The 23090-nt window shown below is 41.6% G+C and overlaps 1 protein-coding gene across 9 annotated transcripts in view; it reads right to left on the bottom strand.

Moving 5' to 3' along the window:
• Window positions 1-23090, bottom strand: part of LOC147141138 (adhesion G protein-coupled receptor L2-like) — a 119460-nt gene that overhangs the window by 32643 nt on the left and 63727 nt on the right. For 7 of the 9 annotated variants that reach the window (XM_086042700.1, XM_086042702.1, XM_086042705.1 and 4 more), the window contains 4 exons: window positions 10359-10661; window positions 8723-8823; window positions 6383-6568; window positions 2947-2985 (listed from right to left, as the gene is read on the bottom strand). In XM_086042700.1, the coding sequence (XP_085898826.1) occupies window positions 2947-2985; window positions 6383-6568; window positions 8723-8823; window positions 10359-10661 (629 nt within the window). The remainder of the gene's footprint in view (window positions 1-2946; window positions 2986-6382; window positions 6569-8722; window positions 8824-10358; window positions 10662-23090) is intronic. The other 2 variants (XM_086042701.1, XM_086042703.1) reach the window with 1 other exon arrangement.

Here is a 23090-nt window from a genome sequence, read left to right as displayed (position 1 = left end):
CCTGTGTGAACGCCACATGTCTAAGCTCTCAAATTCTTTGGAATTATGTTTCTTTCTGCTACAGGGGCTGAGATATTAATTATTTTGTAGGTGGCGAAAATGTCAGGTTGTCAAGGGTGACTCCAAAGACGATGGTAGGTTTTAGAGAGTCTCACGAGGGGCTTGAGCTTTGGAGCGCACGAGTGACAATTTAACACTAGGTGCCATTAGTCCCAGTGTGAGCATCACAATAACGGTAATTAACCGCAACCAGCCACTGCTCGTAATGCCAATTAGTCATCGCTGTGATTATCCAAAACACTTAAATGACCACAGTCAGTCCCATCCGTTTGGCCGCATATGTTTTCCCGGAATAATGAGGAAGCAGCTCTCCCAAAAGTCTGCACTAATGATGAATGATGAACTACGACTGTATCCGGATATTCAGGCTTGGGAGCTAACTGTGTACTTGTGTGTGCGCGTGTGTCTAGGAAATCAAAGTTGATTACAGGGTTAGAGACAAGCAGGTGGATTTACAGTGTGCCCTCTTCTAGTAATGTTCCATCTTCAAGTGAAACCTGAAGCTTTTTAAAGCTTAAGTCAACCCAAACATATTTTTTCAAGAATATGTTCCCAGCAGGCCCACTAGTTGAAACACGGCATTCTGATTAATTTTGCATTTGTGGAATATAAGTTAAGCAGCAAAATGCACTCGTTTTTAGCCATTTCCGGGGGCGGCCATTTTGTCTCGTCTTTTGTCTGAAAATGACATCACAACTGCTCACAACGACCAATCATGGCTGACCTGTTTTCTGAATCTGAGCCGTGATTGGTCGTTGTGAGCAGTTGTGATGCCATTTTCAGTCGACAGAAGACAAAATGGCCGCCGCCGGGGATGGCTAAAAACAAGTGGATTAACACTTATTCCACAAACGCAATATTAATCAGAATGCCCTGTTTCAACTAGTGGGCTGGCATAGAACATACCCTTGAAAAACAAAATGTTTGCCTTGACTTTCACTTCAAACAACATTTTCAAATGTAATGAACACGCCACAACACATATGAATAAAAAAAATAAAAAAACCTATACTAGGGAAGAATAGTTCAGCGCGTTTTATGGGCCACCACAAAATGAACTGTGACCCATTCGGGGCCGCAACCCTATGTTTGGGAAACACTACATTATATCACAGACTAATGCTTTTCAAGTAGATACTAGGAGTGTAACGGTGATTCAAGAAGTACGGTACCTAGCTTGGTTTTAAGTATACTTTTTCGGTTCACATTGAGTACCAGTACAGGAACAAAATTCAAAACAGGAAAGTTTTTGTATAAAAAACAAAACAAAACAAAAAAAAAAAAGGATGTGTAAATCTTTTCTTTTTAAGAAAGCGATATATTGAGGTTATGAAGGCCACACAAAAAATAGCTTGCACACAAGCATGAGAAAACACGATCATGTGGCATAAGAAGGCACGCTCAATTACAACCTTGCTTACTGTATTTCATTGAATTGGGTTCTATTGGTATCATAGAAGCGTAACATTCGTCTTGTGTTCTATTATAAACCGAGAACCCCTGAAGTTTGTCTTCTTTTCAAGCCATGCAGAAAACTGTAAATATAACTGTTTACTGAACTATTATGCTATAAAAAAATAAAAATAAAAAAAAACCCACCACAGACGGAATTTTATATTGCCTTGGCTCAATCTGAAGAGCCCATGAGAGGCTGCGTAAATGCAGTTGGACGTTGTGAAATCACTGCGCTGGTTTCCCCCCCCCCATGCTGCACTGCTATTCGCATTTGCGTGATGCCGTTTCAAGTGACTCAAGAAGTTTGACATACCGCCAAATGCATATAGCTAGCCCCAACGTCTGCTAGCCAGAGGCTGAGCTGCGCTGTTTGTTTATGGAGGAGATTGTTATATCTCGGCTGGATTACTGTTAGGCACTTTTTTTTGGAGTCAGACGGTCCTCCCTCAAGCATCTCCAGTTGGTCCAAGATGCTGCCGCTCGCTTCCTAACTGGAGCTCGTAGGAACAGATCACTCCATTCCTGGCCATTTCTTGCTATTTGAATTGTCTTTGGTTTTTACTTTATGTACAGTACTTTGTATTCAGCTGTGGTTGTTTTTTAAGTGGTCCATAAATAAAGTTGAGTTGAGACCTGTGAGGCGAGGGCAAGGCATTTATACTCCCTTTTGCCTTACCTATTATGTTCTATGTTAGAGAAATCTGAATACAAAATATATGAAGAATAAATATATAATAAATATAATAATAAAAATACACTATAATAAAATAACACCTCCAGTAGATGATCAACTTTTACAACACCTTGCTTGTTTCATCCCTGTGAGCCTCCCCAAGGAAGAAGAAAAACTCAGGTGGGTGAAATTGAATTTGATTTAAATTGAATTATTATTTTCTAAACAGAAACATGCTAACGGACTCGGAAATTAATCACAGAGATACAACGCCGTTGCAACAAGAGGACAATTTTTCATTTTATTTGACGCTATGGGGGTGGCATTGGAGATGAGATGAATTGTATAATGTTAGCAAGTGAAAAGTGAGGCACAATGCCACTTTGATCACACTTCTGGCTGACAGGGAGGTGCAATTATGACCGTGGGAAGGCAATTATTCACACAACGTATAGCGAGTCGAGAAGAAGAAAGTGTTAGCGTGTGTGTGCGTGCGTGAGAGGAGGAATAAAAGAAAGATGTATTGATAGCAAAGAGGAGGACAAAGATGGAACGATATTGACATTTGCAGATGGAAAGAGTTCACGGGAGGGCAGCCAAGCACACAGAGTGTAAAATAATCAAGGACATTACACTGTAGACATGTTGGATGCATGCTGTTGAGTAAGCGGTAAGGGATCATGTTGTAAAAAAAAAAAAAAAAAAAAAAAAAAAAAAAGACATAATAAAAACATCATGAAAAGGCTCTCTGGTTGTACCTTCATGTACGCCCTGCATGTCTTCTCCCGCTTTTGAAGCTTTTTTCCCCCACACACACAAACAAAAGAAAGATAGTAGTGAGAAACAGGAAGTGCCAATTCAGGCCACTTACCATAAATTACGAGTGCTAATGAGAAGAAGAGGGGAGGAAAAAGAAAGTCTTAGAGGGATTATGTCAAAGCAATGCGGCACCACTTCACACCAAGATGTGAGAAACAAGGGGGGAAAAAAATGCTGAGGTTTGGATGTAGAACGCCCCCCGTTTGGGAGGCTTTAGCATACGCTAGCAAGAAGATGATAAACAATGTGCCATGTGATCATTTGTACCTTCTGCCAAAGAGAGAATAATACACTACAAACTCCTTTGTGGCTCTCTTGGCGCTTGAATGACTCCCCCGCTTGAACCAACCGAGTCAGATCGCATACATTTGCACTTACACACACTGTGAGGAAACACAAGATAACAATTTTCTTTCGGAGTTTTATGATTCGACTTCCGGCGCTGCGCGAGTGGCAGCCCGCTACAGCAGCTCCTGTAGATGTAGGTTGGTGTGTATATACATGTGTATATACACATGTTACTGAGTATATTTACATAGGTTTGATCCTGAATGTTTGCCGTTAATGTTATACATTAATGGCTACATTATGCCGCCGTCCCTGTGTGACCTATATCTTTGCTGCTGTAACACTGAAAATTTCCCCAGCGTGGGATCAATAAAGACCTTCTTATCTCATCTTATCTTATCTTATGTCTACAAGTACACTGTAACACTATTAATTCTGCAATATCAGCATACTGAGAAAAACGTGGGCAAAATTCGGGGCAAAATGAGAATAATAGACCTAAGAGGAACAAAATGCAGGAATTATGCATTGTGTCTTGGTGTCAGTTCCCATGAATATGCAAATATTCTTTTTTTTTTTTAAAGTGCAAAAATGTAGCGTTCAAGTAGGATATAGACAGTATAACAATGTTATGAGTTTCTGTCGAGAAAAATCTGATTTAAGGATATCTTGCGAAAGCAAGTAACTCAATGAACCAAATACAGTAAATACACAAGGTTAAAACTTGTTTACTAAAAAATGGATGGTGGAAGACTATTCCAACACATCTCACTGTGTACCTCCAATGGTTTATGATATTGCGTATGAGTTACCTGCCATGTTTTGATAAGCCACTTGTAGGTGTTTGGTCCTTTACCAATCACAGCTCACCTGTTTTCTGAAGCTGAGCCATGATTGGTCGTTATCTGAGCCTTAGGCAATTGTGATGTCATTTTCAGTCGACAGAAGTGACAAAATGGCCGCACCCCGAGATGGCTAAAAACGTGTGGATTAACTCATATTCCACGAATGCAATATTAATCCGATTGCCTTGTTTCAAGTAGTGGGCGTGCATAGAACATATTCTTGAAAAAAAAATGTTTGGTTTGACTTCTACTTTAAAGAGAGACATTTGGCATCCATCTCAGCAACAAAATTAATAGTGGTTACATATGTCACATTCCAAATTGTTATTAAGAGGTCCAATGTAAAAATGAAACTTGACATGTTAAGATTGTTTTTTTAAAAAAATTGAAATAGCTTTTCATTTCAGCAAATACAACTTCGTAATGCTGCGAATTCAACAAATGACTATTTTCAGATCTTTGCAACCAATAAAAAGTCTTGAAAACACTGCTGTGCATAATAATTTGAAACAGTGCATTTTAACAAAAATGCCGTTTTAAATTTATGAAAAAAATACTGTGGGAAGGTTTGTTCAAAAACATTAAATTTCTCGTCTAACAGTTGATGACTTTTGAATTTATGCTGAGTGCCATTTGCATGGGCCAGAGAAAACATCATTTGCATAATCATTTGGAACACGACGTAAGGATAACCAAATGTATATTGTATTTAATAAAAAACACATTTCTAGTTACCAAATCTGGTTCCTGACATTATAAAGTGCCTACTCATCTCACAAAATTAGAAGACGCCCACAAGGTGCAATCCTGCAAACAAACAGGCATCGCTGGGTGCAAAGCATTTTGTTTACAGATCAAGCGCTGTCGGAACAACAATGCGCCTCTTCACAACCGTCAATCATCTCGCCATGTGGCGGAGGTGGAGGAACATCATGGGCGTTCGCTCAACATTTGATGCAGAGAGCGCACCTCCTCGCTTGTCTGCAGCTCTGCATCATTCATCGAGTGGATGTTTTTAAAATAGAGGTGCGCTGAATTCCCAGAGGATTCCCATTCCCGCTGCGGCAGAACAATAGGAATCTATTTTGGATCAATTTCAAGCAATCCAAAATGGGTCCTTGAACTATACAATCCAAGTTATTATTATGATATAGGGCTGGGAGAAATCACACGGTTCTAATGCCTTAGGTGTCCATTTTGGGTCACTTTCATGTAACTACATGTGGTTCCTTGCGCTATAAAAGGGTGGGATAAATTACATGGCTTTACAGCGTTATACTGTGGCATCCTGATTTTGGTCACTTTTATGTACCCAAACACGGTTCTACTGCTTTATAGTACTGCATTGGGCGTTCATTTTGGTGTAATCGCAATCAACCAAATATGGTTGTTGCGCTATAAAGGTCTGGGAGAAATCATACACTTGTATTGCTTAACAGTAAGCCGACTGGTGTCAATTTTGGGTCAATTCTATGGCACCAAATATGTTTCCTTGCAATACAAAAAGGGCTGGGAGAACACACATGATGTTTGGTATCCATTTTGGGTCAAATTTCAGCAACCAGATGTGGCTCCACGCACTATAAAAGACTGGGAGAAATCACAAAGTTCTACTGCCTACTAGAAAGACTTTGAGCGTCCATTTTGGTTAAATCTTAAGCAACCAAATATGATTCCATGCACAGTAAAGGACCAATGAAAAGGATCCAATTCCTTAGTGAGATGTATGGCATCCATTTTGGGTCAATTTTTTACCTAATATGGTCCCTTGCACTATAAAAGGCTGAGAGAATTCACACGGCTCTAATGGCTTATTGTGTGCCATCCATTTTGGGTCACTTTCATATAACCAAATGTGGTTCTACTGCCTTTTAGTGAGGCGAAAGGACCCCATCGTTGTCAATTTTAAGCAACCAAACACTGTTCCTTGTGTTACAAAGGGCGCCAAGAAATCACACGCCTCTATAGCCTGGGTCACTTTTAAAAACCAAGCATGGTTCTAATGCCTTACCGTGACATTTTGTCATGAATTTGAATTTTATTCTTAAACAGCAGAGGACTCAGCAATCCCCCTGACCTGCTTCCCGCAGACTACGCTGTTATTCTTGTGTGCTTGCATGGAAAACAAGGGCACGCGCCGCCTTGTGTTTGGATTTATCGCCCAGCGCCCTGCCGTTTAGCCCCGCTGGGGTAAGACGAGAGGGTCACAATGGGCCATAAAAAGGATAACGCGTCACAGTACCTTGTTGAAGCTGCGTCCTGCCGAGTCCTTCTCGCTGGGCCTGAGCTCCTGCAGCTGAGCGTCCAGGATGTCCACCAGCTGCTCCATGAGGCGCACGGAGGAACTGACGTCACCGGCGAACACGGGGCCCCGAGTGTTGAATGCCAGCTCGTTGGCGAGGTTGGCCGCGTTCTCGCCGCTTCGGATCTGGATGTGCCAGCAAGCAGGATGGCATAGGATGGGGCGAGGTAGAGGGGGGCAGAGTTGAATGCTATTAGTGGGGCCGCTCGCTTGCCACATTGTGTTTGTGCTGCATGCTTGTGTACCAACACAAATAAAGGTCTCCCACATCTGCAGTTTGCCAGTTTACTCTGATTCATTATAACAAAGTAGAGCGGACATGAAAAACAACCCCCCCAAAAAAAGAAGCATTTTCCCCATATCAGCTATAAAATGGCCATCAATTTGTGGTGTATTTTTGCGATTTTTTTCTTCTTTTTTTTAACCCCCCCCAAATTATTGAATAAGCAGGGATATACTGCCATTAATCATTTTCTTAAAAAAATAAAATAAAATAAGAAAAACGAAGATCAACCACCTCAACACCTCCCCCCCAAAATAAAATACAATAAATAAATAAAAATAAAGAAAGAAATATGTAAAAAAAAATTTAAAAAAAATCTGTGAACACGTGTTTCCCCCACCTAACACCAATCGGGCCTGATCTATTATCTGGTTTATCACAACAAAGTAAAACATTTTTTACCATTTGTTTTAATAAACCAGCGCTGATTGTTATTGCTTTGAAAGTAGCAGTTTATTACTACAAAGTAACACCAATCAGCACTGAATTATTACAACAAAATAACACCAATTTGACTTAGTCTATTACGAAATGTAACAATGCTCGGGTCTGGTTTATTCCACCAAAGAACTGCGAGGATGCTTTTCACATGCAAACATGTCCTCTCCAGTGGAATAAAAACAAAATTTCCCAGGCAATTAAAATTGTTTGTTGATGCTCCAAGTGAGCGTTGAAGCTGTCGTCAGCATTCACAATTTATTTGCATCTGCTAAACTCTCAGCAAAATGAAAAGAAGCCAGAGTCAGAAATGTTTTTAAGATACAAATGGAATTTTATGACTCGCTATCCCCCCCAAAAACTTTCTTTAGATCCCGACACTTAGTATGGGACGGGTGTGTGCTTCCTATTTGATGTGTTTGCTGAAATGTTTCCTGACAGCACCCAGGAACTCTGTTTGAACTGGCTACGTTTGGGAGGTGTTTTTCCCTCCGTGGCTTCCATCACTTTGCGTGGCGGCGCTTTGTGCATTGTTTTGTCGAAAATCAAAGCAGACAAATCACTGAAGAAATAAGCTGTCGGGCTTTGATTGTCGCCGCCAAACGACTGACGCCTTGACTCCAGACAGCCGCGCACGTTTGTAGCTAGCGAGATTGCTAATTTACGGTGCTCAGATGTTTGCGAGTACGGTGGCCTTAAAGGGTAAAAATGACTGCTTTTAGTGTTGCCAACCCAAGTCTCAAAGTAAGTTTAAAGTAATAAGAGTCTCGTTTAAACTTTAACACCAATAGACACGGTAACACGGGTTGGGACTGATTATAAATAATGAAATCACTTACAATGGAAACACCGTATTATAATTGTATTGCATTTGGCTATGTTTAGCTCACCTTAGCTAAGCAAAAACAATTACCGTGGCCTTAACGGGTAAAAAATAAATTTTCTTTTTCGGTTAAACATTCAGTTAAAAAAAGTAGGACCGGTTGTTGTTAATTTGCTATAATACAGCTAGGCAGATTTTAGTTGCTTTGTTTTACTAAACCAGGGTGATTATTGTTGCTTTGTTGTAATAAACCCCAGCCAGTCGGTGTGGCTTTTTTGATTAATAAACCAGGGTTGAATCAAGTTAAAAAAAAAAAATAGGGATCATTTTGGCTAATTTGTTAAAAAAAACAACAAAAAAATAGGGTGCCTTAACATGCCGCGGCGGCTGATTGTGTCACTTTGTTTTAATAAACCAGGGCTGATGGTGTTGCTTTTTTTTTTTTTTTTTCCAAACCATGACTGAACGGGATGACTTTGCTTTTAAATATAGTAACTATACCACAACCTTTTGTGAACATCTATCAGCCCCCCCCCCAAAAAAATAGAACTCTTCCACCCGAGGTAAAAATTTTTGCTATGACCCTGGTAGCACAAAAGCAAGCTCGGATGCTATTTCCACATTTTCATTTTCCACAATACATCACTCCATATTTATTTCTTTTAGCTGTGAACTATGACATTTCTTTTACAGTTATCTTTGGCGACCGGCATTTGTTTTTTTTTTTTCTTCTTACCTTTTGTGCCACTTGAGTCACCCAGTGAGAAGTGCAGTTGCTGAGGTCCGGGCCCTTGGAGCACCAGCTCCCTGCCACCGTGCACAGGAAGGAGGCGACGCCTGCGGTAGTACAGAGCAAACAGACATTGGAGGGAGGCCAAAAAAGCGGCGCTCGGATATTCTCCCTTAGCTTTCACTCGCGCGCAAACACACTCACACACACACGCGCACTTTTGTTGCAGGAAACTAAGTGTTCATTTCCAAACATTGTTAAAGCCTAGGCAGCTTTGTAAGGTAAGGGACTATAATCATGGAGGGGGATTCTTGAACACGGTCCGCTTTAAGTGAAGCAGGGGGAGAAAACCCCAACAGTTTCCTGCAAAGACACATTTGAAACACTTCGCTGTGGGAACAAAACCACAAGATTAGAGCTAATGAATGCCTATTCTCTGACAACAATGACAACATGTGCAGTCCTTTTCCCTTTTTAACCCTCTTCAGTCAAAACAAGTCTCAATCCATCTTTGATCTGGCGCTTTTTAATTTGACAGCGCTGTCAGTGTGTGCGTGTGACGGGGTGCAAAGGTAACTCTGAGCGCGGCTAACGATTGTCAGCCCAGCCGCATAATGGCGTTCAGCGCGCCAACGCTGCCGGCTTTGATGTCGGACACTTTTAGCAACTGGAACTAATTCTTATCTAATATGACCGCGCGGATACACTCATGCAATTACGACTCCAAGATAGCAGAATTAATGGTGCTTATCACAAGGCGGCTGCTTTACTGTCCATGCGCTGTTGCTTTTTGTGCCCGATTTACATTTTTCCCCATACGAAATGTTGGACTGTAACGGGGTAAAACTGTCGGCATCACAAAACCTTTATTAACTGTGCAGGCATTTTTTTTTTTTTTTTAAGTAACACATTAACACTCTAAACTGTGAAACAGGGGCGTGCGCGTTGGTGATAGCCACTTAATATCAGAGATTTAAAATTGCATGGATAACTATGGTCAGATATGCCTCTGTGTAAAAGTCAAAGCCAAAATGCTATTTTTGTTTTAAGAAACTAAATTAAATATACCACTACCGATTTTTTATTTTTAAAATTTTGTTTAAATAAACTAAAGCCAACTGGTGTTATACAAAATAGGGCTGATTGTTATTACTGTGTTTTAAGAAACCAGGGTCGAGTTAAGAAAAAAAAAATCAGGTCCAACTGTTGCTGCTTGGTTTGACTAAACCAGCCAATTATTTTTATTTTGTTTTAATAAATCAAAGCCAACTGATGTTACTTTGTCTTAACAAAATATGGCCGATTGCTTTACTGTGTTTTAATAAACCAGACTCAAGTTAAAAAAAAAAAAAAAGTCACATTTTGTTGCTTGTTTGACTCAATCAGTGCCAGTTTGTCTTAATAAATCAGTTCAATCAATTTGTTAAAAAAAACAAAAACAAAACAACGCCAATTGGGATTACTTCAATGTATAAATCAGTGCCAGTTATTGTTGCCTTGTTTGGATAAACCAATGACAATGCCTCTACTATGAACAAAAGAGGCGCTAAAATAGATTTATTAGCTACAAGGGAAAAGATCGCCCTCAGAGACTGAGCAAAGTCTGCAGTTAGTTAAACAATCAGACGCGCGGCGCACTCACCTCTGGTGCCTTTAGGGCAGGGCCTCTCCACGGTCGATCCCGTGTTGGTCTCGGGCCAGTCGATGGCCCGCCGCCGGATGGCCTCGCAGAAGCGTCTTGGCGTGGGCGGCAGCTCCGGCAAGGTGGGCTCCGCCGTCGCAGGGCCTCGGGTGTCCTCGAATGGATCCCTGCCGTCCCTTGGGTCGGCTCCTCCGCCGGCTGTGCCGTCGCCGTGGCTCTTTGCGGTGGGCGCAGCTGTGGCCGCCATGATGCTGGTGGTTCTGGGCGGTGGCGAAGAGATGGGGAATTCGCCAACTGGTGCAACTAGAGTGAGTGAAACGTGGAGATGTTAATGATGGGAAAATAAATGGTGGAAGTTTATTTACTCAACGGCAGATGGGGGAGGCATCTAATGAGAGGGAGGACTTTATTTTGACACATTTCTAAATTTTTTTGTTTTAAAACTCATTCACTGCGAGACATTTTCAGACCCTCTTTTACCCTAATGTTTGAAAAAATGTGAAAAAATATATAAATAAATTCCTGGGATTGAATGGCTGGACCGTGAAAAGACAAGTAAATTCGTCAATGGCAGTGAATGAGTTAATAAACCAGAACTATAGTCACATTGTTGTATTAAACCAGGGCAAACTGTTGTTGCTTGGTTGTGATAAAACAAGGCAGACAGTAGGCAGGTGCACCAGGGAGGAATTCTGCGACTTTGTAAACCAGGTCCGACTCTTGTTGCTTTGCTTTAATAAACCTGAGAAGATTGTTGTTTGTTGTTACAAACCAAGATCTACTGCTGTGACTGTGTTTTAAGAAGCCAGAGGGTATCCTTGGTTCATTTTTGTAGAATCAAATCATTTTCAAATCTCATTTTCAACATGACAACGATTCATTTAAGAGTGCCTCAGTAGGGGCTGTAAATTTGGTTAGCAACAGAGTTCAAATGCGATCCGCAGTTAACTCTTGAATGCGTAGCAGCAGAGATAATTAGTCACTCCCCATTTTTCGGAGGGTGCTTTTTATTTGAAGGACAGTAAATGCCATCCATCCATCGACATTTTTTTTTTCCATCCCTTAAACTCATAAATAAGACATTTTGATTGATAACAGTGAACACTTTTCCAACAACATCCGCTACCTTTAATTGATTAAATGTCAGCCGCGAAGTCAAAAGTGCTTACTTTTGCCTTTTTTTGATGCTGCTGCTGCTTGGTAGACGAGTGCTCTGCTCACAGACCCCCCCCCCCATACCCCCCACGCACCCCCAACCCCCCCGCCCAAACAAACCTCAAACATCAGCAACAACATGATTACACAGTATTAAGTCTGCAAAGTCAATCTGTGCTTTACTAGGGCACAACATGCATGCTAAGGCGCTCGGTGTTTGTTGCACGGCGCAGGTGCTTCGAGATGAGATGTTATCACCTGCGGAGAGCCTCGAGATAAACAGGAAATGAGAGCAGAAATCGGGTGGGAATAGCGTGGAAAGCAGTCGGATTGGCCAATACGGGGACGAGAGACGTGCGGATGGTCACTTGTCTCTTTTCTACCCACAACAAGCCGATTGTATTGGCAGATAAAAGCAGCTTTCAACAATGAGGTCTGGCGACGGTGCCGTCTTGGAGTTCCCAGGGCGATTGTGTGAAAATGCAATATCATGCTATCTGACACTCCATTATCACACACATATCTCCATTTCCTGGGGGACGAGGCCCACCGTCGCATTCACACTAATCAGCCGGGCAGGGGAATATTTGCTTTTTCGTTCAAAGTGAAATATATGAGTTTATTACACAAAGGCGATGTGTGGCGTCGGTAGCGGTCACGGGGCCACAGCTGTTGGCTATGAGGAAAATAAATATAAAAAGCCCCGGACCACCCCATGGAGAGGCGCAATTGTGACATTTCCCCACAGCGACCTTTCTGCTTGGCGGGAGCTGTGGCTAATTACCTTACGCTCATTCAGTCATTGTGTGTGCGTCAGCCACACTCTTGCAGGTCGGCCAGGCTGAATGCGGCCGCCATGAAAGGCTGTGCGCAGGGAGGGCGATTGGCGGTTGGCGTGGTAAAAATCTTCAATTAGAACTGATGAGTGTAAAAGAAACACTTGGCTGAATCAAGGTCAGAGGAGTACGACAAAATAACGTGGCAGAAAGAGCTAAACTTGTAAAGGATTTAACTCGACAATAGATGAGGTGGGTCAGCACTCCAGAAACACATAGCCAAAGGCATCATGGGCTTTTTCATGATGCCTTACGTGTACATATACCATAAAATAATCAGGTTCCAGTAATAATGCCTAAGATGTCATAACGCCATCTGAATTCAAGAAAGAGATAACGTGTTCTAAAAAATGTGTCGACAGCAGGCCCAGGCCCACCCAGATTGACAAACTGCCCGCCCAGTGGGATTCATGAAAAAAAAAAAAAGTTTAAATAGTAAATTATTATTGAATTATTTTTGATTTAGTGTCGTTGTGGTTTTTATTTTATTGAATATTAAAAATGGCATAATTGTGGTTGTCTAAGGAATATCCAAACTTCATATAATTCAGTTTGGCGTTTAATTTGAATATGCGATGTGTCGGGAAAGAAGGATTGTGCTCAGTGAGAGGATTATTCAGGCCCACCCTGATTTTTCCAGGCCCACCCATTAGCCACGTTCTGGCTCCGCCCCTGGTCAACAGTGAAGCCAACGCACTCCCAAGGTTTGCACCAGCGGACCAAAACAATACCATAAAAATAATATCCATTATACAATGAACAATTGAGCAAAATCCTGTCATGTTTGGTCTGTTTTTTTTCTTCTTTTTTTTTTAGTTTCATGTTTTGCTCAGAGTTTTTAAATTAAATACTTTATCTTGCACTTCATATTTTGCCTCCTGCATTTGGGTCCTCTGCCTCACATACCCGACAAATCCTGCTTACTAATGATAAAACAATGGTGGAGGTAGTACAGTGTAACCATACCAATTCTACATAGGTCAGTGTATATTAAAAAAAAAAAAAAAAAGACTAAAAGAGGTTGAAAATTGTCTCATTTTGGACATTCATTTCCATGACGACGTTTTGGACCCATAACATTGTCCCACTTTGTGTTTGCAAAGTGATCGCCAGCATTCCAACACTCCAGATTTTACTATGTCGACGTGTCTACGCACCCCGAAGTACTCATTTGCACTTCTCAATCTATTTCATTTTCCTGTCTGTTGAGTCATTTTTCCATTTGTGCAAGCCAAGCAGAAGTCTGCATCCTCTCGATGAGCGAGGTAATGATTGAGATGAGTGAGTATGCCGCGCGCAGCTCCACAATATGTCAATACTTGGCATTCTTTTACCTCCACAGCAGACGCAAGCGGCAGGCTGCCTCGCGTGCATATACCGTACGAGCCCAACAGCTGCCCAACGCTATTTACGGCGCAGATCGATTGGTCCTCCAAAATGGTTTTTATTTTTGTACTGCGCAGTGTTTTATGAAAGAGTTCTTCCTGTACTCCCGTAAATGATTTACTGAAAGCAAGCCTGTAAAAGAGCAAGACATATTTGCAAACTACCTGTAAAAGAAAGAAGGGGGGGGGGGGGGGGGGGGAAACTAATGTACTCTGTCAACCTCGGAAAATAAAAGGAAATCACCTAGTCTTGCCTTAGTATTGTTCTAGACATATACGGCCTTACAAATCATAATCTGCTGTGTTGGCTTTCTTTGTCCTTGTCCATGTTAGGAAATGTGGTGCAGTAAAGCAGGAAATGACATTTGTAGGACGATTGTTGTTACGAATGACTTTGTGTCAAATTGAAAATGGGGTGCATTACTTGACCCCAGCCAGCAGAGGCGATGTTGATTCAGTCTCAGCCAGATTGTGGCCTGAACCTGACGTCAGATAAGGCCTAAATCAGCGCACACCTGGAAACTGTGGGACTAAGCGTCCTCCAGGAGGTCTGGTACAAACTAGCCCAGGAGATTAAAAATACATTTCTTAAAAGTATAGCTACAGTGGGGAGCAGCACAGCGCGTTACGACTTACGTGTGAAATTCGGGTTTGTCTCCGATGTCCATTCCTACGAAAGACACTCCTGTTGACTTGTTAAGAGATACTCTGCTAAGATGATGGTTGCATTTACCTTATTTACCTGACCTATTTGGGCACTTTCCTTTTGAGAGCAAGGAAAGTCCTCTCATAGTCGTGTGATAGATAGAACTGCGCCAATTAGTGGCACTCACTCTCAAGAGGCGGTGAAGTCACTCTCGCAATCTGACACCAAAGCCACACGGCCAATAGTGTACCGCGTGTGAACAATGTAGGACATAGACACCAAACAAACGTCACTCAAATATGAGGAAGGGGAATTATTCTTAAGTATTATTATACTTCTGTGATGAAGCATGATTAGGGTTGATCTCTTTATAGCTCGCCAGAGTCATTTCCGATGATGACAAAACATTTCAGAGTCATCCATGCTCCACATTTCTGTTTTTATGTGGTGGATGTGCTGCAAATAACATTTTAATTTTGCCCATTTGCAAACACGATGTCAACGTTGGCAACCTGTCCGACCTGACAGCAGGATAAATGACTCGTAAGCCGCCTAATAACTGCTATGTAGTGCCAACAAATGACATATGACAAGCAAAACAATGTGCTCTAATTGTTTTATATTCTGAAAAATTACTTACGACTCACGTTCTTTGTGTAATGGCAAATAAAAGGGAAATATTCCTGGGAACCCTCCTTAATTAGAAGCATTCACTCTTACAAAGTAGTCGGGAATAGAAACATTATGGTGTCAAAGACTAAAAAACAGACTGATATGGTGAGAATGTGGATTTTTTTGAGGCAACGTACATACTGTATAAACTGTATGGGTATGGCTTTGTTTTAGTCTTGATCTGAAAATCCATTTAACATGTTTTGGTTTGAGAAAGCCTATGTGCACTTTTGATATGCCGTCTGCGACATTGCGACGCCTTCGCAACAGTTCACTACTTCACTCAATTTCGTTCGGCATGGCCTAAGACTCATTTTCTTTTGTGGCTAATGCTAGCTCGGCGCATCACCGAAGCTGGTTGCCGTGGCTTTGTATACATTCGCTTGACAGTAGTAGAATGAATATCTACAATAAAATGACAACTGTCCGCATAACCTGACTCTGCAGCCAATATGATCGAGAAGCAGCTCCGTTTCAAACCACGGTAGGTAGTAAAGATGGTTGTTAGTTAGCCTTTATTTGCGGATAAAAACGGTAACCACAGTTGCTCTTTTTGCCTTTTTCACCTCGAGCAAGAGCTGATAATTAATGACAGCGAAACAAATCCCACAAGACATGAATTTTACATCAGGCCTTTCTCTTTCTTCAATGCCGTTCCGCTTTTCAGCCGAGGTTTTGTGGCGTGCAAGGCAGAAACAGACACTAGGATTCATGTGCCGTTGCTAACTTAGGAATATTATTTCTGGAGATGAAAAAGCGGCCTGTCCAACGGTCGTGACACTTCTTTAAAGAGCAGCAGACAGAAAAAGCTCCACTGGACCTGAATCTGGTGTCCTGCGCGTGTAATTTATGATGCTTGAAAGAGAATTTTGTGGAGTTGCAGACATACCATATTCAAGGGAAAAAGACTAACCGACTCACAATAAAAACACATATAGGGCGGCAGAAATACATGTCCGCAAATAGTGGCTCAGTATTTATTCAACTGTAGACGGGTGGAGTGAATGGCCATTTTTCGGAATATGTTCCTGGTATATTACAATCCAAGACCAGTGAAACTGGAGTTTTAAACCAAAATACTACTTCGTCGTAGGTCCCGGTAAATAAACATGAACACAAAAAAATTGCGGAGCAACAAAACGTCAAAGTCTACGAGAACACGTCTTCACATAACGCAAGATCATCTTTAATACTGAGCAGGGACCTAATTTACTGTCCATAAATATAAGAGACTATTTACTTACTTCTGTAGGTGCTCTTATTTTGGTTAGCGGTGGGGTTCAAACGGGCTCAGCAGTTAACTCTTTAAAAGGGAAGTCAACGCAAACGTTTTTTTTTTCAAGAATATGTTCTATGCAAGCCCACTAGTTGAAACAGGGTATTCTGATTAATATTGCGTTTGTGGAATAAGTGTTAATCCACTCGTTTTTAGCCATCTCTGGGGGCGGCCATTTTGTCTTCTGTCGACTGAAAATGACATCACAACTGCTCACAACGGGCAATCGCGGCTCCGATTGATAAAACAGGTCAGCCGTGATTGGTCGTTGTGAGCAGTTGTGATGTCATTTTCAGTCGACAGAAGACAAAATGGCCGCCCCCTGAGATGGCTAAAAACGAGTGCATTTTGCTGCCTAACTCATATTCCACAAACGCAATACTAATCAGAATGCCGTGTTTCAACTAGTGGGCCTGCTGGGAACATATTCTTGAAAAAATATGTTTGGATTGACTTTAAAGGTGAAGTTAACCCAAACATATTTTTTTCAAGGATATGTTCTATACAGGCCCACTCGTAGAAAGACTATTACATTTTTTAATATTGCGTTTGTGGAATATGAGTTAATCCACCCATGTTCAACCATCTCTGGAGGTGGCCATTTTGTCACTTCTGTTGCCTGAAAATGACATCACAGTTGCTCAAGTCTCAGGTAACAACCAATCACAGCTCACCTGTTTTCTGAAGCTGAGCCATGATTGGCCGTTATTTGAGCTTTAGTAGGTAGTTACAAAAGGGCTGCCCCCTCAGATGGCTAAAAATGAGTGATTTTGCTGCTTAACTCGTATTCCACAAACACAATATTAATCAGAATGCCGTGTTTCAACTAGAACATATTCTTGAAAAAAATATGTTTGGCTTGATTTTCGCTTGAATGTCAATGTGTGAACAATAGTGACTTCCCCGTTGTAAACGTGAGGAGTCTGAATTGGATGACACACCTAAGAAACTAATTGCGTCAGGGTGTCAAAAATGGAAGCGTCTAATTGTGTCTTAAGTGGATGACCTAGCCAGCGACTAATTGGAACGGAGTGTACGGTGTACCCTCCATCCGGCTGACGTCAAAAAGTGTCGACAAGCAGAATTGCTGCCAAGCTTAATGCATTCATGCAAATCGAAGGCTTACCTGGAGGCATCATTTAGGGATGTGCAAGTAAATCAGAGTGCGGCGGAGTGGCGTGCACACTGGCTGTAAAAAGAAGCACGCGGGGAAAGTCGGGCTTAGTTTGACATTTCAATTCACAGCGGACACCCCATTCGCGCTTACGACACTGCAGCAGCTTATGCCAAGCAGCCGTTCATTTTGAGGGCTTGGATTAAATGTTACCTGCAAGACAAATTAATTTTCCCCTTTCGCTCCTTGTTAGTTTGAAAGGGTCCTGGCAATTATTGGCTCTTCTGATTTATGTCTCCTCTCAAGAAACCCGTTTGTGTCTTCGCACATCACAGGGGTGGCCTCGCAGATGCCGCCTCCCTTTGATGTTTATTAGCATCAATTGATCGATCAGCACTGTTCCGTGTTTGTAATTCATTTGTTTTCTTTGAATGACGTGTGAACTGCCTGGAACAATAAGCGGGGTGATCGATAAGGATACTGATGTTTGCTAATCACATCAGTCAAGAGCAGAATTAGGAAGACCGCATGGTTGCAAACGCAAGCGCAAAGCAATACCAACAAGGTGAACAATGATTAACTCTGCTAAGGCGGCTTTGTTGTCATCAGCGAGCAGATTATGTGAAAGCTACTTAACTTTGTTAAAGGTGGAGCACAAATAGGGAAGGAATGACCATGAATTCAAAATGGTTAAGAATCCAGATAAAGGTGCAGTTCAGGGAATGTTTTTTCGTTTTGTTCACAAGACGATCTGACATGTCACTCAGATAATACAGCACGAGTCAGGTATTTATGAAGATAGTCAGTGAAATTATAAATGTTTGGCCTTGAGAAGACTACGGCGCATTGAACGCATCAATCTTGGAAAGCCAATTAATCGGACCCTCAACCAAGTAACTGAGGAGAATGACGGTCAGTCTCTTTTATTTGCTTACCGAGAGACGTTTTATCCAAAACGACAACAGGAATATGGTATGGCAATGGGCTACGTTTTGATAAATTTGTCCAATGAGTGGCGACTAGTGGTTTACGTCGCCTATGTGTTATCGGTTCAACACTCTTGGAACCCCAGTTGACTAACTAAAAATAGTACCGTATTTTCCAGACTATAAACCGCTACTTTTTCCCTTGGTTTTGAACCATGCGGCTTATATGAAGGTGCAGCTATTCTGTGGATTTTTCTTCCACCACTGGGGGTGGTCTAACCGGAATTACAATACAATACAACACAATTGCCATTAACAGGATGTGACTGCAGATGGAGGAGTTCAACAGGCGAGGGCGCTATGCACTAGGTTATGAATTAGGTGGTATGCGGAAATACAGGAAATACGTCCACTGACAAACTGGAGGGCAGCGGGCAGTGAAATGAAGATAAGTAAAGTTTATTTTCTTTTGGTTCTGTTCCGTTTTAGTCAGCAAAACCTGCTGCCGTGTTAAAAGGCGCTGTTAAAAGAATCTGTTCAGGTACATACATGTACATTTACAGTTCAAAATTGTTCTGGAAATGCAGTAAATATGAAATTTTTCAACATTGATAGGTGCGGCTTATATAAGGTGCGGCTTATATGTGGTTTTTATTTTATTTATTTATTTTTTCATTATTTATACATTTTTTTTAGCGGAGTGGATGCGGCTTATAGTCCGGAAAATACGGTACCTGTTTTCGCCAATGGAAAAGCGAGTAAATACCGCGCAAAAGTGAGAAAGATCCACCAGAGCCACGCTCATTGTCAGGTTGCATCGATTTTCAGTTTTGTGACATCAAATGACACGCTCTCGCATTGTAATGACATTTGAACAAAGAAAAAGACACTCTGGAGTTTCACTGGTCAATGAATCTTAACGACTGCAATTAATTTCCTTTACGCCTGGAGTGGGCCCCTGGTTCCATGCACTGACATTATTTCACCGCCATGAGATTACCCTGCAGAATAGGTCGTTCCATGCAAGGCAAACGTCGGCGACTGCCATAAATCCTAAAGATGTAGACGGTGTACATCTGACGGGCCAATTATTTTCAAGTGGTGGCCCACTGTGGTAAAGATTCCCTCTCACAACATTTCAAGAATATGCCCGTAGAAGAAAAAAAAAAAAATTGCGGGGGGTGGCACTCCGTGCCACGAAGATGCATTTGTTATTCAAACCGATTAAGGAAGCGCTACTACTTAGGCGGATGAATAAAATAATGAAGCGTGTTCAGTCGACTTCTTTGACGGAATGCACTGTTCCTGCCGCTCCGAGGTAATGTGGTATTTATGTTTACCGAGGCATAACAGTAGCTGAGAGAGCACATAAAGCAGTCATTGGAAAAGCTCCGCGAAGGCCAGTTTCTTCCTTCTCCCTCCTTCCCGCAGCCTCTTTGGAGGGGGGTGATTATGATCATTCACTTGTTAATTACATTCATATACATCAGAATGTTAACAGTGGAGCAGGCAGAAGAACTCATTACAAGTATTCGCAACATGTACGTTATCAAACACTTAATGGAGGCTTCGGGTTGGTCAGCAAAAGCAGATCCATACTTGTGTAGGGGGGCTGGGAATGGAGCGCCCTCCACTCCCCCCCCCTCGGGCGTGTGGAGTTATGGTGCTGGACGGATTCCAGGCTCCAGCGGGAAAACAAACAGACGTGTTGACAAGAGGCCAGAGTTCAGGAGCACACAGCCCCCATTGAGGCGTCGACGACAAGTCCCTTCGACAAGGCCGCGTCGGCAATCGCATTTCCAGCTGGCATCCAGAGGTGCCGGTTCCTAATGTGGAAGAGCAACCTGATACGCGAGTATGACGTCAAGTCAGGTCAAGAGTATTTTTTTTTTCTTTTTTTCAGTTCAGCATTGTTTTTTTGCTCAGTTCAATGAGGACAGATTATAGCAGCTATAATCGGGCGGATGTAAAGTCAATGTTCTCTGTTCCTTAAGTTAGCCTAAAATGGCAAAAATGCACAAAAACGGACATATTTGATACTATCGTTAAAAAAAAATGTCCCATTCAAAAATCGCTAAAAATGTCATTTTTGATCCTAACCTACAGTAAAATTCTGATCAGTTCCTACTGCAATGATAACGGGGTGACTCCGTTAAGTAGTTTTGCCATTTGGCGGCGTTAAATTTACATCCAATTTCCCGGGGTATAATCATTATTAATGTTACAATTTTGCGATTTTGAAATTGTTCTCTATTCCTTAAATGAGCCTAAATTAGCAAAGAATACACACAAACTGAAACATGATTGATCATAGCGACGGAAAAGCCCATCCAAAGTGCAATTTCCAATCCCATTTATCTTAAACTAATAAATATGTGTGTACCATTTAGTGCTATTTTTCCAATTCAAATCATGCAGCAAAATTTCAAACCTTTTACTGCTTCCTGCAAGGGAGCCTTCCATTGAAATGATAAGTGTGTGCTGCGAATCCGATGAAGTAAAGTTGGGTCAAGGTGTTTCTTAACCAAGCAGGCTTAGCTCAGCTCAATGAGGACAGATAATTGTGGCATAATTATCAGTCTGATGTGAAATCACTTATGTCGCCTCTCAGCTCTTCAAAGATTGATCCTCATGGAAGTTTTGTGCCATTTTTAAAAATCTATATTTTGACTCTAATGAATGACTAGAGCTGAAATTTGTTCAAGGTAAATCAGTTTTAAAACTTTTGGGGCGGGGTGGTCTTCTGTCATGCTTCTTCCCATTCATTCCCAATGCGACATTCAATATAACAGATTCACAGCATTGCCATTTGAAATTCAAAACAGTCCGCTCGTTCGATTCATATTGGGAACAATTTTTAACAAAAATTCCCCATCGACCAAACATTTTTAAAAATCCCTATTGATTCCCAATGACACATTCGAGAAAAACAGCTACACATCATCGTTCTCAGTTGAAATTCAGTACATTCAGCACATTTAATTCACCTTGGTAACAATTTTCAACATCCCAAAAACACCCATGTCGCAGCAACAATCCCTCATTCATTCCCATTCCATATCATTGAATATCATTCTATATCATTCAACATCATTCCACATCCATATTTTTTTTCATTCAGCATTCACACACAATTTCTCCAGAAATTGCAAATGTCTAGTTCACCAATAAAATAAAAATTAAAATCCACTATTTGATGAACTATATTTGATTAGACAAAATTCTTCAACAAATGGATCTGGAATCAAAGCTAGCTTACGCATACAAAAACTAACACCGATTACAAGAAAAAAATAAAGTGCTCAAAGCATGAGGTAATTACACAAGCACACAAAAAAAAAAAAAGTTCCTGTGGAGCCACTGATGCTACCATGGCAACCAAATTTGATGTAAAGGAGCTGAGGATAACCTGTGTCACACTTCTCACCAATACTTCTCAGACATATCCCCGGCATGCAAGGCAAGGTTCAAGAGGCCAGTGAGGATAATGGCTTTGGATAGGGCCAGGGATTAAGGAATGTGATAGGGACTGAGCCTCAGCTGGGAAGATTCCTTTGCTTGCCTCATGGTAATCAAGAAGAGGGTTTTGGTGGAGATGCAATCACCCTGGGAGACAGCCCTCATTGCGAGGTGAATCTGTCATTTCTGAGTGGATTCCTGACACACCCAACCCTCCCCTCTTTCGTTACTTTTTGCTTTAAAGCAAAGTAAACACGTACCGGTAATGACAATCCGTCCAATTTAGAGCATTTTCCATCACTTATGAGCAAAGGCCTAATTATTGGATGTCGCTGAAAGATGATCCTGAGCGATTATCCTGTGCTGTGGTGATCTGCTCGAAAAGCAATCGGGGTGGCGAATCATCATCTCAAACCTGTTCGATATTTACGATCAGACGTCATCACGTGTGCTGTCAGCACCCGGCTGTGTCGAGACACGGGCTCGGTGATCGTGACACGAAACGAAATGACAGCCAATCAGGATGCTTCCTGACGCTTTTGCTGTGACAGAAACAAACTGAGGAGTAAGCAGTTGTGTTGAGTGTCCGTATATCATGTCATTCACCCCAGTCAAAATTATGAGAAGAGTTAACAAACATACCAGGTAACCAGACAGTTAACATCTTATCTACTTCAATTTCTTCTTCTACTACAACAGGCTGGATTGCCCTTTGGCACCGAGTGAGTCTTGCTTAATAATTCTTGGTGAAGATATGGTTATTGTTCAATGTGTTGTGCTGTGCTGATCATCTCGAGTACGCCACTTACTATACAAGAGCAGTAAGAGCACTCATGCCCATTTTTTCTTCCCACAAGTATGGGGTGTCTCACATTTTAAATATCGGTTAAGATGTTACAAATAGGACCCTGCTTGGGTCTGACAAGCCTGCTACATGACACCTGCGCTGTCTGCTGTCTCCCCAGGGAAATATTTTTCAATGGTTAGAAAAAGGACATCTTGGACAGAAGCAGGCATCAGTGTAAGTGTATCAGTGTAAAGTGACAAGGAAATCATGCAAAACATCCAAAAAAGCTAACGCTGGAGTGAAAGTGAACCAGCACATTGGGGGACAACTATATTAGGGAGCAGCACTATTCCTGCAGACCTATAAAATGTTTCAGATGAGAGCATGTAGCCTCATTAGCTGAGCTGGCCACAAATAATAACTAGGCCTCATACTGGTAGTATTACATAAACAAGCTCACAAGAGCATTATTTTGC

The sequence above is a fragment of the Filicampus tigris genome, chromosome 10, assembly GCF_054856515.1.
Source record: "Filicampus tigris isolate MCC_2025a chromosome 10, RoL_Ftig_1.0, whole genome shotgun sequence".
Taxonomy (NCBI): domain Eukaryota; kingdom Metazoa; phylum Chordata; class Actinopteri; order Syngnathiformes; family Syngnathidae; genus Filicampus; species Filicampus tigris.
Note: the sequence above shows the minus strand (reverse complement) of the source record. Positions and strands in the feature narration are given on the sequence as shown.